Source organism: Gallus gallus, chromosome 4 (assembly GCF_016699485.2).
Source record: "Gallus gallus isolate bGalGal1 chromosome 4, bGalGal1.mat.broiler.GRCg7b, whole genome shotgun sequence".
NCBI lineage: Eukaryota > Metazoa > Chordata > Aves > Galliformes > Phasianidae > Gallus > Gallus gallus.
The window spans coordinates 47,787,725-47,809,641 of record NC_052535.1 but is presented as its reverse complement, the minus strand read 5'-3'; the positions used below and the strand labels follow the sequence as shown (position 1 = coordinate 47,809,641).

Genomic DNA, 21,917 nt, shown 5'->3' with positions numbered 1-21,917 from the left:
ACCAGAATCAAATTTAATTGTTGTATGCAGGTGACCTTCAGGAAGTTTAAGCTACAGCAACATTCACAGGAAAGCAGACAGCTGGGCCTGCCACTCCTGGTGCTTTTGATTCCAGAAAAAACAATTAACGGAGACAATGTCATGAGCATCTTCATCCTAAATGTCCTTCAAGTTGAAAAGTTTCTCATACTACTGCAGCTCCTATTGGAAGACTGAGCCAGAATTGGGCTGTTCTGACAGTAAAAAGCCCATACTTTCCAACTTAATTCATGACAAAATAATTCATTTGTTCTTATGCCAAATCTCTCCTTTACCTTAAGTAGATCTTCCCCTACCTGGCAGCTACTGCCTTGGTCAAGAGACATTTTTCCTGAGCCTCATAGATTGGTTTCAAAAGGACAGAGCAGCCAATGCTTCCACTGCTGAAGCAGACTGAAATGGCTGAAAATTTCTTCGTCTATAGCTACTGCGAAAAACTTTTTGCTGTGAAGCCTTTGTAGTGCAAGACTGGAATCCCTTTCCCATTTGCTGTTAAGTAGAATTTATTAGACATAAATCAGTTTCTTAAATTGATTATTAAACTCGTATTCTTGAATAATCTAAAAATCATATTAACAAATGTGGTATGCGGACAGGAAAAAATGGTTAACTTTAAAGGTGAAAAAGAAACACTAAAAATCCATAGCATTCTAGCATGCTTTTATGGTGTTTTAAAATCTTGAGGCCTGATTGCTGCAGCTCTTCATTCTAAAATTCTGTGGTTTACAAAAGTAGCTTATCTCTGTGCAGGCAGAAAGAAGGCGTTATTCTTTCACAGTAAGCAAAAGCCTTGACTATTTTGCTGCGCAGGTTCTACACAACGTGGCAAAGATCTTATCTTCCTGGAAAGCAGAAAATGAGGATTTTTCTCCCCTTTTCAATGTTATCATGTAGACTACAATTTGCCTTACATCCATTTAGCTCAGCTGCTAATGGTGTTTTTAAATCTCTATCAAAACAACACACTGGATACTTTTATCAGTATCTGAATGGTGAAAATAGTCATTGCAGCAGATCTAGCCCCTGACTCTGGATGGAAAGGTAATGTCTATTTGTCTAAACATGAAACAGATGCCAAGATATTTCTGTTACAGTGAAACACATGCTGCAAAGATTTTTCCTCAGAAACGAAGTAATAAATATACATTTTTTTTTTTTTTTAAATTGTGTGTGCACACAAAGCTTGACAGAGAACCTCACTTAGGCCTTACGTGCCACCTCCTGCACACTATGTTGTACTCTCCATCCAAGGAGCATCTTCAAGTGACAAGCCTGAAAACAGCCACTTCACGTCACTCTGGATCCAGGGCCTGACTCCAAAAAGATTTCCAAGGACTTCAGTTCAGGTCCCTAACACATATCTGAGCAAGTTGGTAGACTGTCATCATTGGCAATATGTCTGAGATGAATTTAGCCCATTGCTTTTCCCAGAGGGTCAATCCCCTCACCTGCCTCAGTGCATTAATCAAGTGCTCCCCACATTATATTTCTGAGTGCAGCACTTCATTATGGCTGAGTGCTGTGGGCTGAAGCCAAGGAGATGAGGTGCTAATGAAATGTTTGCATTTTGGACAGGAGCTGAGGTAGGTGTTTAAATGAAACAAAACAGCTGTTAAAGCAACAGTGTCTCTTGAGAAACAGATGCCAACTGGGAAAAGTTGGACAGGAGAAAGGGAACTGTGGGAAGGCAGGCACATGGGACACTGACTGGCCTGTGTCTTTGCATTTTGCTGAGGTTTAGGTTGGTTTGCCACCAGCTCCAATGACCTTGTGGACTGATGAAGCTCTGGCAAAGAGCAACAATGCCAGTCTCCCAGTAAAGCCTCTCAGAGACCAGCAGAAGGATTAGCCCTGACAAAGGACCTTTGAAATAAGGAAGGCATGAGATAGGTGTTCCTGGGAGCTGATGACTTGATGAGTGTTACCTGAGACCCTTGGTGATCTTGATGAAGGTGGAAATTTTCAGAGGGAGCTAAGGAAGTTCTGACCTAGTTCTGCACATCTACCTCACTGAAGACCTTGCCTCTTTCCCATGCTAAAGCTTTTCTGCTGTTGTGGTTTTCTTCTCTTCCAAACACAGCTCAACAGGGTGAACAACTTTCGAGGAAACCATAGCATACTTGTGAGCCTCAGGCAAAATAAAAGTATGGGCTCCAACATATCTCAATGTCCCCTACAATACAGAAAAACAAACAAAAACCCACTGCCAAGGTTGCTGGGGCTTAAAGAATGAAGACCACAAGTATGCACACACCCAGGGAGAAGTATAAAAGCAACAGAAATTACACTGAGGGAGACCGTGAGAAGCGTGAACAAATGAAGGAAGAAGAGCATTGCAGAAGGGAGACAGGAAAGAAGACCTTCCATCTGTCTTTTTATCCTGGGATGTGTAGGCGTGGGTTTATGCTAATATATCAGGCAACCTATATATTGAATACTAACCTCCCTAAACACAAGCCTGCGCAGAATGAGCATCCTGGGCCAGATGACAAGTCGAATGTGTCTAATACACTGTCTCCAACAATGGCTAAAATTGGACACATCAAGTATCGAAGACAAATTCTGTAGTGGAGAACTCTTTTACTGTGTAGTTATACAGCACCAAAGAGTGTAATTTCAGTGTAAATAAATGTTTTAAACTGCAGAGGGAATTCCCCCCCCCCCCTCAAATAAGCACATACGGCTCATGATTTTTTGATTTTGTCAAAGGTGACAAAACAGAAACAAAATGTAAAACTTCCCTCTCAAATGCTTATAAAACAGTATTAAAAGATGTATTGTTAAAAGGTAACTAAGAGTCTTCAGTAACTATACATTCCTAAAGGGGATCACGTATATCCCACTGATTTCCTTAGTGACAGCTGCTTCATCCTGTTCCAACTGAAGTTTGCTTGTCCACCTATTTTTATGTTCTGCCCCTCTAGAAATACTTGGCCAGAATACACGACCATGTGACACACAATTTAAACTTAGGAGGGAGTATATACCCCATGATATCACACCCATGGGCTTATCTCTCATCATATCAAAACCCAAAGCATTATCCTTTGACAAAAAAGATTCTGTAATCTCAAATCTGTCTTTACATGGGAATTGAACCTGGAAATCACCTAAAAATGTTAGACCTACTAATCTCATTGTCAAATCTGGGACCAGAGCTCATTGTGCCATGTTGTTTAAACACAGCAACCCTAACCTTAGAAGACCAGCAACTCTCCTGGTGTCAAGTCCTAAAGGTGCTATGTTCTAAACCTTTATAGTTCACTTTGTCCTCCTGCTGAGCAGTTGACAGAAAAAAACAAAACAAAACAAAAAATCCCACCAATGAACTGAGTGTTAGAGCACGTTTTCAAGGGTATGTGAGAAAATACATCTTCATGCCAAGTGAATACCAGCAGGTCCCTCAGGGAATACTGGTTGAATCCCTCTGCAGACTATTTTTCAAATTCACAGTTCACCCTTCTTTGCAATACAGCACCTCCCTAAGAAGAGACTGAAAACAAACTATAAATTATTTTGCAGACAACTTATATCAAGGCCTCAGCTCCTATAGCAGCTCTGGCATTAAAGCACCACTTTTGCAATGACATCTCTAATTAAAAGAAATGCATTTTATAACTTTTAAAGCCCTATCTCACACTGCTAACACTTGTCTTCCTTGACCTGAAGGGAATATTTGATGCAATGCACTTTCAAAAATTAGTAGAGAAGGAGCTACGTCAACAAAGCTGTACTTTGCACTGGTGTACTGAAGTCAAAGCTGACGTGTGAAACAGGCAGTGCTTGTACAGCTACCCCTATACAAAAGGTGTTTGCTGGCATAGTTTGCTGAGAGAAGCCTGCTCACCCTTTCCTAGAACAGTGGTGCTAAGGCCAGAGAAAGCAATGACAATAAGTTTCAGCCTTAGACTGTGCTTTGTCTGAAGTTCTGGTCCTGTCTGAGGCTTCTGGATGCTACTCCAAAACAAGTGCATCATCATCTTTATTCAAAGCATGCACAAAACATTATTATCCCACTTTTTAATAGCAGCCTGGGGTTTTATGGCAAATTGGTGGAGAAAAAAAAAGTATGAAAACCCTTTCAGGTCTAAAGTGCACAGTGAAAATGAAAAACACTTCAGACAGCAGATGTACTGAAATGTAGATATGGTTCAGTGATCACAATATTATGCTTTTTTTTTTTCCCCCTTTCCCTACTAGAAACCGGGAGCGCTTTAAAAGAGCTTACCTGCCTTCAAGAACAGCTAATTTTTCCCTGTATTCAAATGAAACACACAGTGCTAAAACAAACCCCTTTTTAAGCTATCAAAATTTGCAAACCTCCAAAGTAATTGAACTAGAGGCACAATCGATGCCGCTGATGACAAATTCTGCTGGAAGTTTGCGATTGTTGCCTCTGGCCAGAAAAAGCTCCAGTAAAAGAGGAGCTCCCATTAACTCTGGATGTACCTGGTACAGCCTAAATGGACACCCAGGTAAGAAGACCTGGATGAAAGCAGGTATTTGGGCACACAAGGAGAGCCAGCCTTGGCAAGGTTATTACACTGAAAAGGACCAGTTAAGGAAACGGTTGGACTTCAAGTGACAAATGAATGACACCCTGATCCCTCTGCAGCAAGAAGTGCACATGCTGAAGCAGTCATCTGTTATGTAGGAAAAAAGCAAAGTAAGCACATGTGTTACTTCTTCAGCTCCCAAAGCAAGGAAAATGTCGTCTTGGCTAAATAATGGTATTACATCCTGTTTCTTAGCTGAGATGCATATTCAAATCTGTCTGACAAGGCTCTTTGCTCTCCCATGGTTCTTCCTGTCATTTGTTCTTTTAATTCCAAATTAAAATTAGTGTCTAGTCAAAGCACAAAAACACAGCTTACAGGGAAGCCCAGCCAGTGTAAGGCTTTTTCCAAAACAATTTGGTCATCATAAAATGCCTATGCTATTCACTGAGATGAACAGGCACATATTTAGATTGAATCTAGCTTAATCTCAACAAGAGGTTAAAAAAAAATAAAAAATAAAAAAGATGATTAGCATATCTACTGCTAATCTCCACTTCTACCTTCAGAACTAACCTAGAGGCACCAGTCTACATCTACTGACAAAGGAGGTGACCGACAGCTGATGGCATCAGTTTCAGTGAACTGAACCAAAACCCACAGTTACTACTCGTGGTGAAGGCAAATGGAGATCTTCCTCTGACGCTGCAGAGCAATTTCTAAAGCGACTCCATAGATTCAGGGGAAAAGCTGTTTCTGCTGTCAGTGTAAGAACTGTAGGAAATAGCCTGAACTGCAGTAGCACTGGGAACTCACTGCACTGAGAATAAAGGTACTGACCTTTATTAAAATCAGGTCAGCTACAAAACGCTTAACTATAGAATTAATGGTCTTGCACTAGGCATGCGAGGTTTGCAATCTTGGCCTTGAACTACTAATAATCTCCTAATGGGAGCGCAGAAAAAAAAGAAAAAAAAAAAAGGACATCTGAGAAATAAAAGAAGGTTACAAATTACAGGTTATGGTTTTGCTTTGCTTAGTATACGAGAAAGAATATTTTAAGGTCAGAAGGCCTTAAGTAGGACTGAAATAAAAGGAATTGATTGCCAAGAAGGAAATAACATACGATCTATTTCATCTAATGAGATCTTCCCTACAGAATAAGCTGAGAACTGCGTTTATGAGTCATCTGTATTTGCTGCCCTACTGTTTGGGATGTGAGACCATGCAAGCAACTGCTACAATAATCACACAGGGGAAGTGAGCAAAGATGTAGAAAGAAAGGAAAATGGCTTGCAAATGATAAATGCTTGTTTGATGAAATATCCATAGCCTACAAGGGAACTCCTAGGGCATCTGCAAGATTCATCTTTTCTCCCAGTGGTCCAAATCAAAGGGACATCTCCCACTGGTGTCTACAGCAATTCACACTGAGACTTTTTCCTGTGCCTCCAGATTTAAGGGCTGACTCAGCCTTAAGCAGAAAGTGAGCACACAGTTACACAGAAAATATTAGACTTTTTTTCAGTTTTGCTGTTACATGTGAGAGCATTACTACACATGAAGCTTAGTTGTAGGTACAGGAATATACGGTCACATTCCAATATTCACACGAAAAATTTTGGACTCCAGTGACAAACCCAAGGCTGCTGCTTTGAACCTCCTCTCCCCTAACAACAGGCTCAATGCAGCAGAAACACACAGGGTGGGGATTTATATTTTTGCTCTTACTGACATAAATCAAGTGCGGGTATATCAAGCTGTGAAGTATATTAAGTTCACAGAGTTTTAACAAAGGGCTACCCAAGCACTGAACCCTGCTGTGAGTCACACTTCTTTCAGATGTCCTTTTAATTACATTAAATGAAAGTCCGGAGCACTTTGATGCTTATAGGCAAACATCTAGATACCTCGAAAAAGCTGCTAAAAGTACTCCCCATAGCTATAGTTAATATACTACATTGTATGCACACTGCTAGCCAATTTATTCCAGCCACTTCAACAACGATACCTCTCCTGACAGGCTGTGCAGAATAGCATCAGGAGTCGAGCGAGGCACAAATCATTAGAGGACTCTGAAAGTTGTTTGACATGCACCGCAGAGCTCTTTGTCATACAGCCAATTAAGTGACCAAACAAGGAACTTGAAAATCCTCATTAATTTGCCTCTTTCTTTATAAATGGAGGTTAGAGTCTTTCTTGTTGCAGGCACAACAAGAACACAACTAAATGTGGCATAATTCAATTTATTCTCTGTCTCAAGAGCTTCTTTCGTTTAGTCTTCACAGAAGTTGAGGCCAGCTGGGCAAGCAAGCAAGCAAGAAGCGGGAAAAACAGAATTAATCCACTTTAAATACTACTGGCAAAGTCCCAGACACACCTTTTATCTGCTAAGAGCTACTAAGTTTGCAAAGAAAAAAAAAAGTGTCCTCTTTTCCTCAGCTCTAAACTTCATACCTTGAACCTCTTGGGGGAAAGCCTTTCATTTTTGCTTACTACAGCAATTCAAACAGCCTATGTTAAAAGCATGAAGCATACAGAAAACTTCTAAGAGAACAAGAAGGATGACTGATGGCAGTCAGCTGCCATCTGCTACCTAGACCCTGTCAGGGACTCAGTACTGGCCTGGTTGGTGGCTCTGATGATGTGTATCCAGAAGCTTGTGGTCTTTCTGGATTGAGTGGCACCTTCATCATCTTCTCCATTTACTGTAAAGGTAAGCTCAGGTTTACAAACCAGGTCAAACTGGTTTTCAGGACTGCCCAGAGGACAGCAGGAACCAGAGCATGAAATGCTGTTAGAGCAGGAAAATGTTACAAAAGTGATGCTCTGCTGCTTCCTTCCACCCCTCCCACTAAATGACCACTCAGTTTGGTTATTGTATTCACCAACCTACACCTTTGAAGCAGCTGAGACCAACTTTAAGAAAAAAAGAAGAAGAATGTGAACCTCCTGGGAAGGTTTTGACTTCTGCAATATCTCTCGAATAGTTGTGTGCAGGAAGGGGTTGCTGGCTGGCACTGCAGAGAAAGACATCAGTCTTGTGAGGTCCCCAAGCTCCAGCCCAAAAATCCAAGCAAAGCAAGTAGATGAGCTCAGACTGTAATCAAGTGCACATCTGTGCTTAAGAGGACTCTGCATGCCTGGTCTCTGTGGTATGAGTCTTTATTAAAGCTCTTGTTTCCACCTACTAAATCTTACAGCAAACTTCTATATTTTTTCCCATGTTAATAGGACCTCATTTAATGTACTGAGTGTTCATATTTTTCATTTCTTTACTATCCTTCCTGTGTATCCAGAAGCCAGGGGAATTGATTTGATCTGGGAAACTACAGGCCAGGCAGTCTCACCTCTGTCCCTGGAAAGGTGATGGAACAGCTTGTTCTAGATGCCTTCTCCAAGCAATTGGAAGAGAAGAAGGTCATCAGGAATAGTCAGCGTGGATTCACCACGGAAAAACTGTGCTCGATCGACCTCAAAGCTGTCTATGATGGTATCACCAAATGGGTAGATGGGGGGAGAGCAGTGAATATCATCTACCTTGACTTCAGGAAGGCTTTTGATACCGTCTCCCATGACATTCTGATAATGAAGCTGAGAAAGCGTGGGATAGATGACTGGACAGTAAGGTGGGTTGAGAACTGGCTAACTGGCTGAGCTCAGAGGGTTGTGATCAGTGGGGCAGAGTCTGTTTGGAGATCTGTAACTAGCAGTGCCCCCCGAGGAGTTGGTGCTGGGTCCAGTCTTGTTCAGTATCTTCATCAATGACCTTGATGAGGGGATAGTGTCCACACTCAGTAAGTACTCTGATGATACACTGGGAGGAGCAGCTGACACACCTGAAGGCTGTGCTGCCATTCAGCAAGACCTGGACAGACTGGAGAGCTGGGCAGCAATAAATCATATGAGGTTTAACAAGAGCAAGTGTAGAGTCTTGCACATGAAAAGGAATAACTATGGGTATCAGTACAGGCTGGGGTGATCTGCTGGAGAGGAGCTCTGTGGAGAAGGACCCGGGGGGTCCTGGTGGATGACAGGTTGGCCATGAGCCAGCATTGTGCCATCGTAGCCAAGAAGGCCAGTGGGATCATGGGGTACATTAAAAGGAGCATGGCCGGCAGGTCAAGGGAGGTGATCCTCCCCCTCTACTGTGCCCTGGTCAGTCCTCACCTGGAGTACTGTATCTAGTTCTGGGCTTCCAAGTACAAAAAAGACAGGGAGAGAGTCCAGCAGAGGACCACAAAGATGATAAAGGGCCTGGAGCATCTCCCCTATGAGGAAAGGCTGAGCGAACTGTGTCTGTTCAGCCTTGAGAAAAGAAGACTGAGAGGGGATCTTATTAATGTTTATAAATATCTTAAGTGTGGGAGTCAAAGGGGCATGGCCAACCACTTTTCAGTGGTCTGTAGGGACAGAACATGGAGAAACAGCCATAAACTTGAGCACAGGAAGTTCTGCACCAATATGTGAAGGAACTTCTGCACAGTAAAGGTGACAGAGCACTGGACAGGCTGTCCAGGGAGGTTGTGGATTTTCCTTCTCTGGAGATATTCAAGACCCACCTGGACACCCACCTGTGCAGGCTGCTGTAGGGAGCCTGCTTTGCAGGGGGATTGGACTCGATGACCTCTGGAGGTCCCTTCCAGCACCTACAATTCTGTGATTCTGCAAATGTGCCCACAGCTTTTTAAGATGAGAAATTGAGAAACAGCAAGTTTGTGTCACTTGCTGATGAGCATTGAAGAAATCTCTGACACCAATCCCAATTTCATAGTCCTCAAAAGACAGATGCTGAGTGTTTTCTACTACTCCAAAGCCTCAGTGTAAGGAGAAACATCTTTGAAAAATGAACAAACATCAACTCTGAAAGAAATTCAGAAAATTCTTATTGGTTTATGTCACACACCAGTCACCAAATGAGGCTACAGCCATCAGATGTGTCATGTGTTGTGACTCACTCTCTTGCACAATGATTTTGTCATTCCTTTCCCAAAATAGAGCGCCAAGTACAGTGTGTTGCATAAAGGTGGGCTTGATCATACAGGGAGACACAGCTCCAGGAGGAATCTGTGCTCAGATCATTATCAGCCACCAAAAAAGTCAGAAAGCTGCCCTAACACTCCTTAGCCAACGGAGCACCTTTGCAAGCTTGCTCCATCCATCCTGGACATCCACGTCAGCAATCTCACCTTCTCTAAGTGTCTCTTACTATTGCAAGTTAAAGCTCCTGTGGAAGTTTCTTAAATGTCACTGAGATGGACAAATCCCCAAGCAGCTGTCCTGTCACTCTATTAACATTTATTATTACATCACCCATCAGACCGGTTATTATTTTTTTGAGAGAAAAAAACATCATTTAACACATTTTCCACTAAAGGAGGGGCTTCTGTAACTTCTATCTTCAGTAAAAAATAAAAATAAAAAATAATAATAATAAATCCCTGAGTTTATAGCTCAAGAAATATTGTAGCATTGTACAGACAAATCTAATTGATTATTGTTTAAAATATGGCATTACCAAGAAGGATAAGGTGACAATCTGATACTGCGTTCTCAGTCTAATCTCTGAATAACTCACAAAATTACCAGTTTATTTAAATTACTAATTTATTATGGGCTCAACAGGGCTTTACAACCCAACTGCCACAAATTTGTCAGCCCCAATAAACCATTAAGACTGATATTAGTAATTATTAACTTCTCAAGTCACCCTCTCTTTCCTCAAATCCACCTTTTTTCAATTGTGCTTTTGATTTTTACAGTTAGTGGGCATCTCTCATATAAACTTTGCACTGTGTTTCTCTTTGTCTGAGGAGGGCAGGACTGAAGCTAAACTTCAACACATACAACAGCCCTGTGTGTTGTATTCAGTTATGGATGCTCTTCATGACAAAGGGATTAGCACAAGGAGATTGTGACAGAAAGGCTGAAAACTCAATTTCTCTGTCACTGGTGGCATATTTGCAGGGACTTCCCACCTCCCATTAACTTCAAGAAGTCCAGGATTTCCCCATTTAAAATATTTCGAAAAAGCTCTGCAAAGCTGCCTTTGACACCAGATATTTCACTGCCTGGTGAAGCATAAGTGGCACATAACAGGAATGTATGCAGTCACATTTAGTTGCTATTACAGACAAACTCTCCCCCACAAGATTTTTCGATGACTTCAGCTACATGGTTCACAAATGGAAACATACTGTATGAAAATATGTCTAGATACATTATTTTACCCCCATATAATACAAAGTAGAGTCGAAAGGTTCAATTAGGTCATCCAATTCATTCTTCAAGTCCTCCATTACGAGACTGTCCTTTTCAATACATTTACCAGCTTTGTCCATATTTATACTAAACAGCTCAGGCAATGAGCTTTCATCAGCTTTGGTCTACTAAAGTGGTAGGCAAATGATTAATGTTTAAACACACCAGTAGCCTTTCCAAGTGAAAGGCAAGGAGTCCTTGAAATTAAGGATAAGTTTAAGTTTGTACAGAATTCAGGTTTTATTCTATCGGTGCCAAGCTCTTGTAAAGTATATTAAATCCACTGTTCACTACTGTTTGAAAGTAGACAAAAAGACCAGGAGCATGCATTGAGTCTGCTGAGTGTTCCCGTGCAGCTAGGGAAAGGACAACTACAGATTGAGCAGTACCCAAGATCCCTAACGCGGTTGCATGAACCACGGTCAAGCCAGCCTAACCACGTTCACACTCTTACCAGTGGACAAGACAGCTAGCTGAGGAGTGAGTAATGCAGTGCAAACATTCCTTAAAATACTAGTTACCTTCTATGGGATCTTAACAGAGGCCAGACCAGCCACAATATGTATAACTTCACAATTTGTCTTTATTCGTTAATGTATAAGGAAGGAAACAGATGAGAGATGGCTTCCTGTCACGACCATATCCAAAGGAAAGACAGACAGACTACCAGCACAGAGGTGTACTGTTTTATATTTAATGTCCTAGAAATCTAAACCACCTAATCCCACACGCTAAATGAAGCATGTACTCACAAAATAAAGTCAATATGGGCTGTAGGAAGTTTGACTTTGCAGAAATAGAGCAGGTATAGGCAGCCCCTTCCAGAAATGTGGGTTTCACTTTCACACCTCTGTTTTGCATACACATATGAATAATGACCAACCATCCATAAGGACAACACTGAAGTCCATAAGCACAAGACAGAAATTAGGGGGTAAAACATTCACATTTCTTAAAGCAGTATTAACTCACCCATAGTATACAAACAGCTTTATATAAAAGTCACTGGAGCAAACGCTATAAAAGCCTAGGTGACAGGATAAATAATGTCATAAGCCAAGGCCTCACTCTTGAAAAGACTACAAGCAGTCTTTCCAAGACACTGGGCCTTGACTTTGTTCACGTAAAACACAATGCAAGCCTGCAAAATTCAGGCTGCAGCTGGGTGAACTTTATGGGACGTTATGTTCCTAATCCTATATTTAGTTTTCAGCACTCTCCTCCTTCTTACGTCCCTGTGAGGACGCTGCATTTCATTATGATTCTACCTCCTCCCTTATGCCAAGTGCTGCAATTTTGAATTGTTTCTAAATTTGCAAGTGCAAGAGGAGAAGAAGGAAAACCAAGAAAATGCATGCAGCCATTATTTGAGTAACACGTTGCAAGTGAAATCCAACTGGTTTGGAGACATCTTTGTGAGCGGTTCAACATTCTTTATGCATCCATATAGTTCTGCTTACTGTAATGCCTGAATGGGTCTTGTCAGACCTCTTCTTTTTATTTTCTCCCACTTTCTTTTCCCCCCCAAGAGTTTTTGTCCCACATTTTTGTTAAGTCTGTGGAACTGGGCAAGTGTGGAGGGAAAATGAATAATTGAAAGGCCATATTATCCTGTAACCTTAACCTTAAAGCTTGCTGCCACAAAGACAGTAAAAATCAGATTGACAGACAAGAACCACTTCACAGTCATTCAGTCAAACAACTGGACGTGTATTAAAAACACAGGAAATACCTGGACATAGGCCCTGCAAGAGCGCTCCCTTTTCTGAAGCTGAGTCCATAAAGACAGCAGATTAAAGACAGAATAGAAAAAACAAGTTAGTGACAGAACAAGGGGAAAAAATTGAAGAAAACGCCTATGCAAAAACCTCATTTCTCTTTTAAACAGCTCCTAAAACCAAACCAAACCAAAGGAAATATGTGAGTTAGGCAGCAGTGGAAGGTAGGAAGGATGGGATTCAGAAATACAGGTTAGTCCTTTTTCAGTAAAGCCCACACATGCAACTTTGCAAGAGCAGCTGTTAGATGGTGGGAGAAGTAAGGTGGGGGTACTCAAGAGACCACCTTCCCTTGGAAAGCACACATGATATTCCCATGTCAAACAAGGCTAGAAGAGATGAGCTAACTGTTATTTATACGAGAAAGGCATGGGCTCTGTACAATTGGAGAGTGCTGATGGCATGTTGAGCTGTAGCAGAGCTTTGGATAAGCAGGGAGCAAGCTGTATGGAGGACAGTGGTGGGGACTCATCCTGACATGCCTGCTCAAGTCTCTGGTTCCAGGCAGAGCCTCTCATGGCCCAACTTTGTGGTCATGCCTAGAACTGCAGGAGAGTGCGCTGCTCAGATATTCTGAATGCATAAAGGGCCACCTAATAGGTTGTAACAATGAAATGCGGATCAGATTTAATATTTCCAGTTGAGGCCATTTTCTCCTTTTTAGATTAAACTGCTTCTTAAGGGCTAACCTTTCCAGTTCTCTTTCATATTGAGTTGTCCTTTCCTTTGTAATTACTGGGCCTAAACACTTCATATGCTGAATAGCTTTTCCATAAAGAATCCCACCTTTATAATAAGAGCCACATTTAAAACTGTACGTTGATATGTACTTGCATGCCTCCTACCAGATAACTGCACTTCAGCGTGTCATGAAATTCAAATAGGCACTTATTTACCTCGATGGGACTTAGCAGGCTATCTGCAACAATGAGCAAACATGAGACTGCTCTGCAGCACTGCAACTGAAGTCTGGCTGCTCAGAGCCGCTGCCTTTGCTGGGTTGTGTTTTGCAGATCTACCTGGGTTGAAAATGGAGATGGAGAATCTCCAGGGAGATTAGGGGGTGACTTGTGCTCTCGACTCACGGCAGTGCCATCTCATTAGTACAGTTGAGAACCAGATTTGTCCCTGAGAGTTCTGAGGCTCCGAAACAAACAAAATACACCGAGGTATTGTGCAATGGCTAATTTCAATTTCTAATTCATCAATTTGTAACAGTGAAAATCTTCCCCTGGGTAAATGTGGCCCTATGAAGACTTTACAGACAAATGGAGATCAAAGAAAGCCTTGCTGGAAATTACAGAGCTATCCACTTGGGGGTCTCACCAGTCTGCTACAGAACAATTATTACCTTAATTAAGCCTGATCCAGTGGAAAGCATAAAGCTTTTAGTGACAAGAAAGTGGCTCCTGAAAGATGATGGCTTTTAAAAACTCTGATTATGCCAGTTTATTTCAATTCATTGTACATCAGCTTGTAAAAAAAAAAAAAAAGACAAAAGCAAAAGAGCACAGGTGACTACTTTCAGATGGAGCATGAAGGCAAATCCCCAGCACATTTCCTCTAATGATTGAAAGAATATTTAATGGCTAGTGCTCACTTTATTTCTCCTTTCTGACCAAACAACACCAACTAAAACTCCTTGCAAATGACTTTTTCCTTTTTTTTCTCCCTTTTTTTTTTTTTTTTCTCCTTTTTGGAAATACTCTTGATCAGCGAAGGGGAAAATGGAGCAGTAACTCTGCTGCCTTTTGTTTGCCCAATACTACTTCCAAACCAAATTCATGCATTCTTAAATGAACACAGAACAGTTGCTCTTCTAAAGAATTAAGTGGGGAATGAGAGCAAGTAAATTACCGAACCTGTCATTTGGATCACTGACTCGCGTCACTGTTTTGCAGGACTCCACACGGTCCAGAATTTTAATGTGGAGTGCAATTGATTTGTATAAGCTGCTTGTGCAAAGCTGATGGTGGGTGAAAAACCTGCAACGGGAGCCACAGGAGTGACAGCAGAGCTGAGTGGCTCTGCCTCACCGAACCTGTCAGTCCCCTTGGTAACTCCCACCCGTCACCAAGACACAGCCCCATTTTGTGTAATCGGAATGAACAGCAGGAGGTGGGATTTAAAAGATGAAAAATATGTGCTTGCAAAGCCGAGGTGACAAAATGTTGGGTGTGGCGAGGGCATATTCAGAAGAGCAAGCAGACTACAATCATGAAACCTGTTAGTAGGTGACATTAATTGCCAGTTTTACCTGATATTGTCAGATATCACCATAATTTCAAACAAAACCACGGTTTGATTATAACAGAAATGTTATGCTGATGTAACAGTTAATACAATTATTTCTGACACGGTTATAAAATAGCTGCAAGCAGCACTAATTACAAGCATCAGGATAACCCAATTCACAGCACATGCAAAGCACATGATATGCAGGATGACTTCAGTTCCCACACGGCTGTAATCTTAAACAATCCTGAAGCCCTTCACATTTAAAAGAAAATATATCAACAGTAATATCTTACAACAAAAAGACAACGTTACTTCTCTGAAAAATATGTCTCTTCTGAAGATACAGAAAAAAAAATTCAGGCTTAGCTGGGATCATTTTTCCCCTTTATAACCTTACAGTGAAATTCTCTTTTCACTTACATGGATGCCAGGACTGTCAGAGACAGCTACGTTGATAAAAGTGAAATTTGGGGTCTTTTTTTTAAGTAGGTGGCCAATAAAGACATATGCTGGTAGCCACAAGGTTCAACTGGTTATTGTTCTGATGACAGGCCTGCACAGCGCACTGCCTGAATTCCAGGTAAGTCTTATCCCATGTGTTTACATGAGATTCTGTGATGAAGAGGGCCTTGCACCAAGGAAACCTTGCATTTAAATATATTCCTGCAGACTCCACAGCCAGTATTTCCTCCCATGACTAGCAACTTCAAGCACCTTTAATATGCAGCAAGTACAGTTAACTCTGGCAGAGGGCAAAGAAAACACAGAGTCATCATGCAGGAAACTGCTTCTGGGCTACGTGACAGGCAATCATTTCAAAGGCCCTCTAATACAAAGTCGTCTTCAGCACCTCAGATGTAAATATGCTGACATCTTACGTTCCTTTGATAAACATATCTCAAGTGGAAATAATTTTTTGTTTGCTTTTACTTGTTTATATTTTTGCATAGTAGTGCCCACTTGAACTTCATGTTCAGCATTTTTGGATGTTACACAACAAAAAAATCAAAAATCAGACTCTGCATTTTTGGGTTTTAAAAATTCAGATTTTCTGGTTTATATTACCCAGACAGATTCAGTACTGGAAATGCTACACAAAATTCTGGTCTCAGTCACACTGGCACAAATCCACAATAATTGTCATGGTATCACTTGACTTATTCTCATACCGAGCTATGAGAGCTAAGAGCATGACGAAGTGCCTGGAATTTATCTATCTATACATCTAAGGGTACACATTTCCCAGCACCAACAGTACACTCGGCATTTACAACTGTTTCATTTCTCAACAGAATAAAATACACTGTAAACAAAAACTGCCAGGTACTCTGGTTCACTAAGAAAGAATCACTGCCTTCAAATGGCACCCGTTCAGAAAGAGATTTCTAATAGCTCTCCAGGATCAGCCAAACCTTTCTTCAGCCTCTCATCCTTTCCCCTGACCTTCATTCTTACCTTATTCAAGCTGCGTGCAGCACTGTCCTTCCCACCTGGCGTCAGGTTTCGGAGCTGTACATCAAGCAAGTTCACCAGTTGGACCATGGCAGACACGGAGTATGTGATGTCACCAGCATACAAGTGGTTTCTGGTGTGCTCTGCAAGCTCTCGGGCAATATTGGCAGCCATCTCCCCTGACTTCATCTGCAATGGAGAAAGCAAGATAAAAGGTTGACCCTTAGCACTTAGTCTGACACGAATCCACTCCTCTCAGCCTCACAGGTTTAAGTGAGTCAGTTCCTTGCAAAGCAATGTTCTCAGGAAGGAAACACGTATATAGGCTCTCCTGTCAAGAAAGAGCTGATTCTGATTCCAGAAGATTATTTGATAGCAAATAGGTGATTTCTGTTACAACTTCTGCACAAAAAAAGTTCCTTGCAAAAGGAACAAAAATAGATGACACAGCCCAGAAGAACAAGAGAAAAAAATACTGTCAATTCCCATTACATGGATTTATTAATCAGGCACTAGTTTAACAGTTAGCACTTGCACACAGGGGATGTACTCCTCACCACGATGGCTGCTACTTCTGTAATAAGCCTAGTGATTCTTAGCTTAAAAGCATACTAACTCAGGAGCAAAAGGCTTCAGGCTTGAAAGAAAGGCCTGTAGGAAGGGAAAACCAAGTATGCTGTTTGGCTGTATTTCCTATTAAAATATTTTTATTGCCTAATTGAGTCATAAAATTCATGAATCACCTGTAGTGAAATTCACTGCATAATTATTTTGAAGTTCTTTTTTTTTTTTTTTTTTTTTTTTTACTGGCTCTGTATTGCTCTCCTCACCTTCTGCCCCCTTCCCCTCCCTTGCCATGAGGACTCGGGGTAGGGCAGCTGGTCCCAAGGCCTTTTTATGAGCACCTCACCACGGAAGTACTATTGCAACTTTCTGATCCTTCTTCATCATATACTACTCTGAACTGGAATGCATATCCATGGGGAATATGTCAGGCATAAAGACAAGTTACATAGGATGACATTTAAATGAAGCTCCCACTTCTCTATCAGGCTCAGTGACCAACTCCACTGGGTTCTTCACATGAAATTTCCAATTGTTTCATCTTCCAACAGTTAGAAATCAGATATCTATCTTCCTCTCTCTATTTCTGTTGCTTATTATAAAAACAGGATTCTAGGGAAATACTGCAGGCAGAGCTTCTACCTCTCAGTAAATCAATTAGCTCAGTTATAAATGAATATCTTACTTCCATCAATTTGACAGCAACAGCCCATCGGATTTAATGAGATCTAACTGAAGATGTTCATATGCTCATCTTCAGAGAATTAAACCATATGATGATATAGATAAGACAAATAAGGAGATAATGTGTTGTTCTTCCCAATAGAGCAATGATAACATATATTCGAAAACTGAATTATTTCTTCCTTGTAACACACAAAGCTAATGCCATAGAAACCAGACCCTATTCTTACAGCTGCCTGTTTTCCTAAGCAGCTGAAGAAAGCCACGTGTCAGCATAGAGGCTAATTTTTTGACCTCATCTGTTGGTACCCAGGACATTAAAGAATGACTCCATCAAATTCCTTTATGTGAAGAAATCAACTTCAAAAATTTCCTGCAATTTCTCCCTGAAGCTTAACATGTATCATGATATACAATGTTTTTGTAAGCCTTACAGAAAATTGCAGAAGAGCAAGTGTTTTTACTCAGAAAAAAACTTGCTACTCACATTTGATGCTTACACTTTCTCTTGGATGCATCTTTGCAGACTAGCCTATTCAAAGTGAATTGCCCAGCTGCTACAAAGGCAAACTCAAGAGTGTTCTTCCCCTGGAATAAGGCTCTTGTACCGAACGACAAGCTATCATTGCTCCTACCTTTGAGCAAAAACAATGTGGGCTGATCATTAATAAATTCCTTTTCTTTTATCTTACACTGATGACCAGTTCTAAAAACTACAACTTTGAAAAATTCTTGTTTCACCATATAAAACCCCCAAAATTGAAGAAATACCCGAGAAAGTCATATGCATGCTCAACAGCTGTGAAGTCTTGGGTTACAAACTCATTTCACATACTCAAATTTCCTGATGCATCTTTGGACAGTGTGTCTGGTTGAGAGACTAATGAACTATATCCTGGCACCGCTACTCATTTCCAGGCTTTTTCAGTGTCACCCAGAAGAAGCAGCTAGAAGCCCCCACAGCAGAGCTGAGGCACTCTTTCCATCCTGCCTGTGAGCATATTGCAAAGAGTACCCAAAATGATGGCTATATGACATGGTAATGCCAGCTTCCCTCATTCTTTTGAGAGCTTCACGTGGAAGCTCTCCTTGCAGTGTTCTTTGTGCAGTTCTGAAGTAGTCACCACCATCCACAGGAAGTGGAAACAATCCTACAAGGTTCTTTGAGGGTCAAGATGTCACTGTGAGGCAGGCAAGAAGTAGAGAAAAATGCACAAGTAACTGAGTTTTCTGCTGGAAGGCTGAAGAAAAATAAATGAAGTAAAAATACTACATCTCTTTCTGACTTGAACCTTTTTTTCCCCCGTATAGACTGAAAAAATTAACATTTGAAGGAAAAAAAAAAAAAACAACCAAAAAACCAAAAAGTGGATTGTGGGATAAAAGAAAGCATTCTGTTCAAACCAAATTTAATTTCTGGTTGTTCTGGGTGATTTTTAGCTTTTTTGCAGACTGCTTAAATCTCGTCTTGGAATGCTAATTTGAAGGCAAGAGAATACTTTTCCTGTCAAAATCCAAACACACAAAACAGATTCTTCTGTCTCTGTCAGAAACTGCTCCCTCACTTTCATTTGAGCATGCTGGCAGGATTCCACCCAGACTTATAAATGAGCATTGACACACCTGAAACTGTGTTGCACAACACTTGCTAACGTTTTTCTAGTTTGCACTACTGTCTCTCTTATTCTTACAACTGAAATGACTGTGAGGTAATAGTTCTTAGATAGGGCATAAATTCTTGCTTGCTTCATATACTCAAAGAAGAGAATTAGTAATAGCAGTAGTAAAGCAGTGGAACAGGTTGCCCGGAGATGTGGTGGATGCCCTGTCCCTGGAGAAACTCAAAGTCAGGCTGGATGGGGCTCTGAGCACCCTGAAGTAGCTGTAGGTATCCCTGTTTCCCAGATGGCCTTTTAAGAGTCCCTTTCAACTGAAATGATTCTATGAATTATGAAGTTTTGTTTGGAAAGGCTAACAACTCTCCTGTAGCATGTTTGCTGCTTCATTCCTACTTTTCTCAGAGGCAATCAACTGCAGAAGAGGTCAGTAGAATAAAAATGGGGGAAACTGCAAAGAATAATTTATTAAAGAAAATTCAAAGGAAATAAAAGATGCTGGAGAAGAGAGCAAGCATGCTGAAACGTCAGCGGTCATAAAGGCAAAAATATTTTCCTGCAGCCTGGGGCTAACAGTGATATAAAAGGATGGTATGAAAGTCTGAATGAGGATTTTTAAACCAGCGGCTCACAGATGGACGAGTCAGCTCCAAAGGCCACAGAGCTGATGACATTTTCTGAAGGGACAAACATCTGACAGGTCTCATTGAGCACCACCAGCTGCCAACATGGGGCTATGGGACAGCTTTCAATACTGTAAAGACTTCATGGCCATTTTGTTTCCCTAGCAGAGGTTTCATCATGCACATGCTTGTTCATGCAAAACAGTCAGAGCACATCTCCTTTTTCTGAAGAAGAAAATACAGTTCCACTCAACTTTGCTTTTTTTCTTCTCTTGAATGATACCTAAGTATATAACTGACATGTTACAAATGCTGGCTGTCCAACAAAGAGGTGTATGGCTGCTCTCTACAGAGCACAACAGACCTAGAGAACAGTGAAAAATTGTATTTGAAACTATATTCAAACAACTTTCAGGAATCTGCGTTTAACTTCTCATTACTAACCTGCCAGCTGCAGCATCTGCTGCTTCAAGTACATTATAATGCATTGAACACAAACTGGCAGAAGCAACCTGGATGTAGTATTGCATTGCAGTATTGTTAGGACTCTGCCTTCACCCTTAGGCCTGGATATTCCCGGAGGATGTAACACTTTTTATTCTACTACAGAGAGGTTATACTCTCTTTCAGAGCCTCAAAATTGAGCCTAGTGGGGCCTCTCCCCCCCAGGAATTACCCTCAACTGAGAGCTGCAGCAAGGAAAAGACATTTTCAGGCATATCACATACTGCGCAAAGGCCAGTACTGATGAAAGCAAGAGGTAAAACAAACAGGCTAAGGCTGAACGTATGACCTCATGATTAGGACGATGCAATGTATCCAAAGCTGACCTTTTTGCTTCCTTTTACTGCTTGACTCTAGAAATAACCCACACAGCAGTGCATAATTCAATAGCGCTGGCAAGTTTATTCTCCTGCTATGTTACGAGGGCATGGTAGGCACCAACAATAAAGTTAAAGTAAATGTCAAGGGGGCAATGAATTGCTGAAGCGGACATTTGTTCTGATCTTCCATCAAGCACAATAACTCTAATGGAAGCTAACAGAGAGTTGTAAAACCTAATACTATGATGCAAGCAGGCAAAAACCCAGTGTACAGTCTGAGCACAGCAGGAGAAAGAAAAGAAGCAAGTAACAATCCTTACTTCACTATAGATACATGAAAGCAAGTATGGCATTCCCCTGCCATTCCTTCTGGTTTGGCTGAAAGGGAATCCCGTCATCCTTCCTGAGCAGTTTGGACCCAGCAGGTTGCAGTGACAATTTCTGAGGCATACAGCAGACAAGAATGAAGACACAGTGGGTAGGTATGAATCTTGACTGCCTAAGTGTTTCTACCGATTTTGTATGCAGTGCTGTGATTACAGAGGCAGTGGGATGGGTGACCAGGGAAGATCTGAGAGCTGGGGACACAGAAGAGCTCAGCTGCAGGTGACAGAGATGCCCTACGTCCATCGCACAGCTGGCTTACTGCTTCCTCTGGCTGGCCTCACAGCATCCAGAAGGGGAACTGGCTTTGCCCTGGAGGAGGAAGGCTCCTTTATCAGATTTAGAGAGCCAAAGGAGCAAATCATCAGGTTCAGTGGTGTCCTGTCCACAGTGGGGATGTGTGAAACCAGTGACCAGTGTATGGATATACCAGTCCCTGACTCTAAGCACAATGGTGATTTACAAGCTCCGCACTCAGGCAGGGATACTGTGTGGCTATTGGCTATTTCACAAGTAATTTGAAATCCAGCTTTCCATAGTGGTTAGGCCACATGGTCCCAAGACCCCAGCCACTCAGGCACAAAAAGGTTAGACCCAGAGCTGTCTGTCAGACGCCCCTTGTCTTCCCACCAACTTGTGAAAGGTTCCCAAAGTTGAATATAGCTAAATTCTTCCAGAAAAACAACACCTTCCCCCTACCAAAAAATAAAATAAATAAATAAATAAATAAATAAATCACTCCCAGTTGTGACCTGCTGGGCATCTCTGAAAACCTGGCTCTTCAATTTTAGCCTGCTTTGAAAGCGAATGACAAATTAAATGGGGCTCATTTGTTACGCAAATGATAGCTGTGGTTTCAAATAAAGTAAGCCTAACCTTGATGGAAATTTCATCAGTGCAGGCTATTATTTCCCTCTGCTAATGGCTAATGGCCTAGCCATCTTCACTGAGCAGCAAG

The 21,917-nt window shown here is 41.4% G+C and overlaps 1 protein-coding gene across 29 annotated transcripts in view; it reads right to left on the bottom strand.

Annotated features, from left to right (window-relative positions):
* ADGRL3 (adhesion G protein-coupled receptor L3) overlaps nt 1–21,917 on the bottom strand; it is a 493,084-nt gene that overhangs the window by 80,884 nt on the left and 390,283 nt on the right. For 22 of the 29 annotated variants that reach the window (XM_015276460.4, XM_015276462.4, XM_025149811.3 and 19 more), the window contains 2 exons: nt 16,268–16,453; nt 12,529–12,567 (listed from right to left, as the gene is read on the bottom strand). In XM_015276460.4, coding sequence (XP_015131946.2) covers nt 12,529–12,567; nt 16,268–16,453 — 225 coding nt within the window. The remainder of the gene's footprint in view (nt 1–12,528; nt 12,568–16,267; nt 16,454–21,917) is intronic. The other 7 variants (XM_015276455.4, XM_040699441.2, XM_015276458.4 and 4 more) reach the window with 1 other exon arrangement.